A 10,185-nucleotide genomic window follows, 5' to 3' on the forward strand; every position below is an offset into this window, starting at 1 on the left:
ATGGACTACTACTATTACTACTACTATTACTACTACTACTACTACTACTACTACTACTATTACTACTATTATTAGTACTACTACTACTATTACTACTACTACTACTATTACTACTACTACTACTACTACTACTACTATTACTACTACTAGGCTACTACTATTATTCCTATTACTACTACTACTACTACTACTATTACTACTATTACTACTACTAGGCTACTACTACTACTACTAACATTACTACTACTACTACTAATACTACTACTACTATTACTATTACTACTATTATTACTATTACTACTACAACTACTACTACTACTGCTACTATTACTACTACTATTACTACAACTAGGCTACTACTATTATTACTATTACTACTATTACTACTAATACTACTACTACTATTACTACTACTAGCCTACTACTAGGCTACTACTATTATTACTATTACTATTACTACTACTAGCCTACTACTAGGCTACTACTATTATTACTATTACTACTACTACTACTAGCCTACTACTAGGCTACTACTATTATTACTATTACTACTACTACTACTAGCCTACTACTAGGCTACTACTACTGCCTATTACTATTCCAATACTATTTCTACTAAGAGTAAAACAACAGCAGCAATAATAATGCAGAATAAGTAATAGATTACAATATAATATTTTATATGTATTTATTTATCTTGTTTTTTTTTTGTTTGTTTGTTTATTGCAGAATGGCAAAGAAATCTGCACACTGATCGTCTTGGCATATCACATCTTAAGCCACGTTTCAGTAATAAGGTTGGCATATTAGTAATATGTTTCTAACTAATCGAATGAAGGGTGAGAATTTTCGTTCATAGAAGATTTGTAGTCGATTTTGAATTAGTCGATAGAGTGTTTAGCTCTATAAACTTTCAGGCCCTTCAGTGCTCACCTTGAAGGTTTTCCCTCAATTGTAAGTTGCCTTGGGTTGTAAAAAAAAAAAAAAATAAATAAAAAAAAATGTCTATACAGAAAAATTCAGGGAAAACTGCAGTGTAGTACAGTAGGTCGGCTAATGGAAATTCGTGCACCCAAAATTTCTATAGAGACGAAAAAATGTAAAAGTGTCTTTTTGCATAATTTTTTATTATTTTTTATTTTTTTTTATTTTTTTTTGCATAGCTCTGTTAACAATATAGATAGTCACAATACCTCTCTTAAATTTTTACTGCAACAGCTGATTTCTTTAACTGCCCAAAGACTAGGCCAGCAAAAAAAGAGAATAAATAAATAAATAAATAAATAAATAAATAAAGTGGCACTACTGTACCTTCACAATTTATAAAGCGTCGGGTGTTTACCGAATAATGTATATACTGTGGGTACATACTTGGACGCACAAATGGTCGGTTGTCCTTCTGGAAGAATTTTGAACATAGTGCTATCGTACCACAGAGAGAGTTCCATACTAGAACTTTTTAAAAGAGCTAAGAACCCTTAACTAAATACAAATAACCATTTGAAGAACCGTCGAGGAACCCCTTTTCTAAGATTGGAATAAATGTGATGATGACGATGATGATAATGATGAGGAGGATAATGATGACGATGCTGATGATGCTGATGATAATAATAATAATAATAATAATAATAATAACAAGAGAAAGAGGAAGAAGAAGAAGAAGAAGAATCATCATCATCATCAACATCTTATTTTTGTTGTCATTGTACCTTTAATGCTGCTGAAACAATCATAAACAGCAGCAGCAGCAACAACAACAACAACAACAACAACAACAACAACAACAACAATAATAATAATAATATGTATTATTATTATTATTATTATTATTATTATTATTATTATTTCTGGAACATTCAGTGGAGGAATATATGGGCTTAACATTGAATAAAAGCATGATTTTGTGCTATTCTTGTCCTATACAGTATTAGCTCATCATAGATGCAGGTGTACTAAACCCTTGCGCTTTGCCATTGCTGAACCAATCAGAAGATGGAAATGTACCTGCCGGAAGTCAATCCTGGAGCTCTTAATCTCCTCCCTCGCTCTGTTTCAGATCACTAACCCGATGTAGTCTGAACGGGAGTGACTCCGGTGGGCGGCGGATCGAGAGTGACGCGTTTCACCTACACCACTTATAAAGGAAAAGACAACAAACATAACAGTCACTAACTTTCTGATCAGCGCATACACCCACAGATACAGGCTACACATACACACACACATACACACCGAGTCATGCAGTACCAGCCCGCGGCCAGGCCCGTACCCCCCGCGCACCCTACTCCGTTTTACATTGAAGACATTCTGGGCAGAAGTGATGGCACTGCAAGCGCGTGCTCTCCGCTCGTCCCCGCGCCTGCACCCGTCCCCGCACCCGCACCGGCTTTACCCTCACCGAACTCATCATTCACCAGCTGGGTGCCGCCTTACCGGAGCGCTGTGTACGAGCCAACTCCGATCCACCCGCATCAGAGTCCTCACCCGCATCCACACCACCACCATCATGCCGCGCTCGCCGCAGCCGCCGCAGCCGCATATGGAAACCCTCTGTACCCGTTACACCGCGCGCTGCTCGGAGATTACTCACACGCGCTCATCAGACACGACCCGCTCGGTAAGTTAACAATAACACACTGATATTATTGTGTTTATTTTATTACAGGGATTATGTTCTGCTACAACTTTTGCCTAATTACCAGGTCTCACTCTGCAAAATTAAAAGAACCATGTTTGGTTCCCTTAAGGACTTTATAATGGGTGATTATGCACTGTTTTTGTTGGTGCCACAGAGAAGTGTAAGATCATTCCACATTATAAATATCTATATTGTTTTGAAAGTGTCTTATAGTGAGTATAATAATGAGTTTATTGTGGCGCAAGGAAAAATTCTTTTCGGTTTTAGGTTTTGCTGAATATCAACTCTTTAAGTGTTGAATGAACCTCCAGAGTGTTGAAATCATCATTAACTCATGTCTCCAGCTAATCATACACAAGCATGGGTGTTTGTATTTATTTATTTATTTATTTTTTAAAGTAGTCTCACGCAGTTATTATCACGAAAAGACTATCTCTACATATCATACAGGCTGGACATGTTACTTATGTGAACATAATAATAATAATAATAATAATAATAATAATAATAATAATAATAATAATAATAAAAAAAAATCTAAATGACTCCGTGCTGTCTTTGCTCATGTTTAATAACAGCTCGTGTGGTTAATAACCTCGACCAAACTGACCAAAGAGGAAGCTATTGTCTCTTCTTTTATTTCGAAACTTAAGGAAATGCATTGCATTATCATAGTCTCATGCTCTTAAACAGCAATTGAAAGTCGCTTCATTGGCTAAATAAATAAATAAATAAATAAATAAATTCAGACCCACTAATTTTGCTCAAAATCTACCAAGATCAAGACAATAAATAAGATATGACTTTTTTTTTTTATGACATTGTGCAGGCCTTCATCTTAAATTGCATACTACAGTATTACTTAGTTTATAATACTAAAACATTTAAAAACACTTAAAAGCAGCACGCTATTGTAGTAAACAGCATCTTTTGACACACTACTCAGTGCGCCATGGCCTACTAGGCCTATAGTATGCGGTTTGGGACGCAGCCTTGGGTGAAGCCATTGTGATTCGGTCTGAGGTTTTAAATGCCTTTTCCGGTGTATGGCGGAAGTCTTGAGCCTCTTGATAGGAGCCAATGTGCTTTCAGGAGCTGTGCAGGGTTTTCCGGAGCGGAGTCGTGCGCACTGCTGATTGTTTTTATCGACATCCTCAATACAGACACATTCAGGAAACACTCGGCCTCTGATAGCCGGGATCCGTTTTTTTCTGATTATTGTTCATTTCCTTCTGTGGCCGTGACTTCATAGCAACTAAAATAACCAAAAACAGCTGGAGTTTAACACTGTGAATGAGTACCAGTCTATGAAGCAAATAAAGCCATTATAATCATGAACAATTTCTGTTTTCATATTGCAGTGCGCATTATAGCCTACTTAGTCGTTTCATATAAGCTTGCAATCTAGTAGCCTATATCTAGTATAGTTAATATCATTGTCCGTGATAACAATAATAATCAACAATTAAAGATAGAAACGTGGTGTTGAAATTCAGCACATTGGACACATTTAGCCATAATTCCTCATATACAGACTGCTTTAAAAAAAACAAAACCTATAAAACACAACCCAAGTGTGTTCATGTTTATTTATTGATCTATTCTTTATCCTCTAATCCCTGTTCATAACTTCATAGGAGTATAACCTTGATATTTACATCACGTTACTCTATTATTAAAGCGATGTAAATGAGTTGTTCGGCGAGCATAAATCAGTTTCCTATGCATTTTTGGGTGACTGGATGAAGGACGGATGTTCAAGTCATTCAGCTGATAAACCAACAGGAAACACATTGGCGGAAATTTTGCCATAAGTCCTTCTGGCCTTCTCACAGCTAAAGTTTCAGCGGATGTCAACACTGTCAACAGTCTGTAACAGAATTCTCCTGCTGCCTTCAACCGAAAAAAAAGAAAGAAAAGAAAAAAAAAAACAACCAAAAAAAAAAAAAAAACCCCCAACTCATTTCCACCATTCAGTAACTTACATTTCTTCATTCAGTAAAAAGAAAAGAAACATTGTAATATTTAACTCTTTAACATTAAAGCTCTAAAAGGAAGTCATTTGATATTTTCCGTATACTCGAGCTTTTCTTATCAAACACTGGAGGGTTGTTGTTTTTCTTTCTTTTCTTTTTCTTAATGAAAAAGTCTTAAAATCGCACTTTTATTATAAAAATAAAATAAATTTAAAAAAAAATTTAGGACGAGTGTTTGTGTAGCGATTTTATTTTTCGTAGCAGATCTAGTAATTAAGCACAATTAATAGCTATTTATTTCTTTCTCAAGTTCTAGGCTACGTCTTCACTATAGGCTTAGTCTGTACGACAGTGAAATTATTTCCTATCGAATTTCAATTCACAAATTCATTAACTCATAATTAACTCATATTCCCACATTTCATACTGTGGACATATACATATAGAATACAAATTAAGGTGTATATGTTGTTTATATACGTCAGGTGAATGCACTAAATGTTAGCCTGTTTCAATACTAGGATTTCCTTTTATTATTATTATTATTATTATTATTATTATTATTATTATTATTATTAGTAGTAGTAGTAGTAGTAGTAGTAGCAGCAGCAGCAATAATAATAATAAGAATAAGAAGAGGAACAACAACAATAACAATAACAATAACAATAATACGGATTTATTTATTTGTTTGTTTGTTTACTGATTTATTGATTTATTATTTTAGCTATGTGCTCATGTTTGTGCTTTGTGTGTTCAGGTAAGCCCTTATTGTGGACTCCGTTCATTCAGCGCCCTCTGCACAAGAGGAAAGGAGGACAGGTGCGCTTCTCCAACGATCAGACCGTAGAGCTGGAGAAAAAGTTCGAGACACAGAAATATCTCTCACCACCGGAGAGGAAACGACTGGCCAAAATGCTCCAGCTGAGTGAGAGACAGGTATAAAAATAATAATAATAGTAATAAAAAAAGAAGATGTAATTGAACTCTTAAGGTGTTACTTCCACATTAAATATTGTCCTGTGTAGCTATTTCCGACTTACAGGCAGGACGCTAAATTAACACTATGCTACATTTTTAAAACTTTCTTCTGCAAGGAAGAAATAAAAGAGCACCAACAAGCATTTCCACCAAATCAGCAATGCTCACACATTCCGTTGAAATGTCTTGTTTAAATGATTTATGGATTAAAATCCTCATACGAACACGAATCATTAATCCATAATGGTTTACCATCTACTGCATGGATTATTACATCAAAATATGTTTTGATGGATTTTTATTAGGCTGCCTGAATGAATTCAAGTCATACAAATATATTTAAAACAAAAAAAAAAAAAAAAAAAAAAAAGGAAAATAAATTGAGGTGTGGACGGTAGGTGGTAAATGCAGTGGTGGAAAAGTATAGTCATATGGTGTATCTAGTCAAATAGTTTAGCATATAGTCAAAAATAACACAACATATATGAGATGGCACTTTTTTTTTGTTATGTCAAAGTTCAAGTCCCCCTTTCTTCCCAATAACATATAAAAAAAAATAGTAGTTTTGTATTATTGCCTATCAGAAATAAACGGAGATAAATGAATTGTTGTCATATGGCAACACCGTGCATTAAAGGGCTAACGGTAACTTGTCTCGATTCTCATGGCTATTTTTGTCATTTATAAATGGTTTATTTGTTTCCTCCTGCAGGTAAAAACGTGGTTTCAGAACCGCAGAGCTAAATGGAGGCGACTGAAACAGGTGAGAGGATGAAACATTCACTTGGTCATGCCAGACACGCATTTCACCTGAGCTACACATTTCACGTCACGAGGAAACACGTCGAATTGAAACATTTCTTCATTTTAAGACATGGCATTCATACCACTATTACCTGCGTGTAAAAACAAGGAATACCATTTTGGAAGAAATGTTGGAAAGAATGCGTGGGTGCCTTGTTAAAAATGAAATGAAACCATTTAAAACTATTTAAAACTATGTGAATACTCCACTTATCAGTGTTCATATAAAAACAGAACATTTTTTTCCTGTTAATAAAACATTAACAGGAAAATAATAAAAAGAGTAACTCGTAAGAGTTCAAATGGACAATTAGCAAAGCTAAACAAGAGTCATGCATTATTATTATTGATATTTATTGTTATTGTTATCATTATTATTATTATTGTTGTTGTTGTTGTTGTTATTATTATTATTATTATTATTATTATTATTATTATTATTATCATGATGATGATGATGATGATGATGATTATTATTATTATTATTATTATTATTATTATTATTATTATTATTATTATCTCTTTGACATAACACAATGACAAATTTTGAATGCAAGTACAAAACGAACCGCAATAATACAGCGCATTATTGTTCTCTGCAGGAGAACCCGCAGGGCTCTAAGCGCGAGCTGGAGAGCGAGCACGCGGACAGAAGCTGCGCGCTCGCGGAACCCCGAGCATCGGACCCGCACCCCGCGCGCTCCTCTTCCTCCTCCTGCTCCTCACCGTCCTCACGCGCGCTGATCGAGTCGGAGGTCTCAGACGATTCAGACGGAGAGCTGGACATTGAGGATGACGAGGACATGTCACTCAGTCCTCCGCTATGAGGACGACACTGTAAACACGGGACAAGTGGACATTTATTTATCTCCGGATTCAGCAGCGTCTGGACTCCACTGTAAATAGTAATAATGAAACCTTTTCGTGTCATAACTTTTGTCGGATCAGACTCTCCGGTGTTGCTCACGCGACACACACACACACACACACACACACACACACACACACACACACACACACACACACTGTATTTTTAGCATTATACTATTAACTCTCTTTTTGAGCTTCAGTGAACCCCAAAGATCAACTTCATGTTTTAATTTCCAACAATTAAAGCGCAGCTTGCTGTTGGAGCCCCTGAAAAAGTGTGTTAAAACAAATGGACAGTTTAATTCTGATAACTGATGTGTGTTAAGTGTTCTGCATTAAGTCCTAAGAGACTGATTGTAAATATTTTGTGTATAAAACGCTTATTAAATGGTATCTTATTACACCTTGGGTGGACTGTTCATAATTTAATTAATAAATATAGCAGGAATTGATTGATAGATTGATTGATAGATTGATTGAGTGACTGATTGATTAATTGATTGATAGGCAGAATTGAGTTAAAATGAAAACAAAAGCATCTTGATTATTTTATAAGTGAAAGAGAGAGAGAATTTTATTTTATTAAATTTTTTGAAAAAGACAGAATTCCAAATTGCTCTCTACTGAGTATATAGTTTCCTCCATGGAGTGTTAGGAATGATTTGAGATTCAAGCTTTGTACAGGCTGACTGGTTTTATCTTAGTGCTTGCTGTGAACTCTTAAGAGGTTTGTCCATTTGGAAAGCACTAAAATATTCTATGTAGCATCCTTCCATAAGGACTTAAACACTTGAAGTTTTAGTGTGAATTAGGTTTGCTTCTGGAATTTGTGATGAGGATAAGACATAATCGGTACAAAATCTGTTAATGGAACACAGTGATATCACAAACTGGGAAAATGTTTTTAGCAGGTATGTGATGGGGTGATGGTATAGTTATGAACGTATACAATCACCATACAGAGGAAAACTGGAAAAGTTACTGTTAAAGCTGTTCCAGTGTGGATGACTTCTATCAATTGTTGCTACATGCCTGCTACACAACTTTAAGAAAAATGTACCAGATAAAAAGGAGGAAAACTGTATTTTGATATTATTTTGATAAATTAATAATAGGTAACAGTTTTACTATAGTTTACAGTATTACAGTTCATCCTAAAGGTGTTCGTGGGGTTGAGGTCAGAGCTCACGTAGACCACTCACGTTCTTCGACTCCAACCGTGGCAAGCCATGCCTTCATGGAGCTCACCTTGTGCACAGGTGAATTGTCATGGTGGAAAAGGTTTAGGCCCCGTAGTTGCAGTGAAAGGAAATAGTGATGCTACAGTACATAAAGACATTCTTTAGAATTGTGTGCATCCATCATATGTGGAAGAACCACATATGGATACGATGATCAGGTGTCCACATACTTATGACCATAAAGTGTATCTGAAAATGTGAAGTTGAAAGCTGATACCACGATGCAGGTCTAGCAAAAACCACTGCATTACATTTAGTAATGTGGGAGATGCTTTTATCTGAAGCACCTCCTGAGAAGTTGATGGTTAAGGGTCTTGCTGAAGGACTGAACAGTGGTTCTTTGGCAGTCTTTGGATGTACATTTACAACCTTGTGGGCACTAAAATGGAAGCCCATGTTGAATGAACTTACAGAAGTGAACACTACAATTCTGGGAAGGTCTGAACTTCAATCATCATGTGGAACTCAATCCATTATGTAGGAAATGTTACTATTTATGCGACTACAGCAGGAGACAGGGTTAATGAAGTATCTTCTAAGTATCTGAGCTTTTAAGACCTGAAAGTTTGTCCCATCTACAACCTTAACTTTTGTAAGATTTTATACAACTTTTGTGCAAATTGTTACGGCAAGTGTGATTCCATGTTAGAGAACTTGGAGAACTTTTGTTGCTCAAAAAGTGTGCATTCAAATGGGTTCATTATTGGCTATGATGACTCAGTAACACAACAAGGTTTTGCCAAGATGGTAAACACTAGCTAGGACACAATAAAGTATATAATAATAATAATAATAATAATAATAATAATAATAATAATAATAATTTGTAGGTGCCATCAATTTGATACATTTTAGGAATTTTAGGATTGAAAAATGGTGGATGCTTCTAGATACATGCTATCCTTTCAGCAATAAATTGCTGAATATTTGTCCCAACAACACCAAATGAATTGATTTGGAATAAAATAATTGCTATATTTTTTGGGTTAGCACACATGCTGTTCTGTATGGACTCAAACAAACTCCAACCACGTTACCCACGTTCACTCAAACTCGTATGAATCTCTCATGAGATCAAGGCCCAGTTTCCCAAACCATGGTAATTAGGACCATGTTACCTGATGTGGTGTTCAGTTTGTGCTCACTGTGAAGATCTTTCTACCAATTAGATGCGATGCTTTTGGGAAACTCAGCTTGTGCTGTCTTCTAGACTTCATTCCACTTCATTCATGATTAATTTAATAATAGCACACTATTTACATTTAATATAAAATTACTATTTTAATGTAGGATTGAAATATTGCACAACTTCTGAAATATTACAACTGAATTTGAAAAAAACATCATTTTTGTTTTTGTCAACACCGAACTAATTGAAAAGAAAAATAAAACATGTATTAATCCAAAGATTTAAGATGTATACGATTTAAATTTACAATTTGGGGTGAAATAATTTTTTCAAAATTTTTGGTAAAACAGTTTGACTCTACATGGCCTCAAGCTTACAAATTTGTAACAATATGCAACCCAAGCTGTGTTGTCTCCTAGACTTTATTCCAACCAGTTAAGGGTGATTCCATCATTGGTGCCGTGTGTTGGGTTGAACCTTTTTTTTTTTTTTTTTTTTAGCATCGAATTAACAGTTAGTAAATAATGTGGATAGTAAATACAT

General features: G+C 35.1%; 1 protein-coding gene across 1 annotated transcript; it reads left to right on the forward strand.

Moving 5' to 3' along the window:
- Positions 1-2,241: 2,241 nt before the first annotated feature.
- hhex (hematopoietically expressed homeobox) lies at positions 2,242-7,673 on the forward strand. The gene is made up of 4 exons (XM_053639182.1): positions 2,242-2,620; positions 5,378-5,556; positions 6,311-6,361; positions 7,005-7,673. The coding sequence occupies exons 1-4, from the start codon at positions 2,242-2,244 to the stop codon at positions 7,227-7,229; spliced, it is 834 nt and encodes a 277-aa protein (XP_053495157.1). The 3' UTR covers positions 7,230-7,673.
- Positions 7,674-10,185: the final 2,512 nt, after the last annotated feature.

Source organism: Ictalurus furcatus, chromosome 13 (assembly GCF_023375685.1).
Source record: "Ictalurus furcatus strain D&B chromosome 13, Billie_1.0, whole genome shotgun sequence".
NCBI lineage: Eukaryota > Metazoa > Chordata > Actinopteri > Siluriformes > Ictaluridae > Ictalurus > Ictalurus furcatus.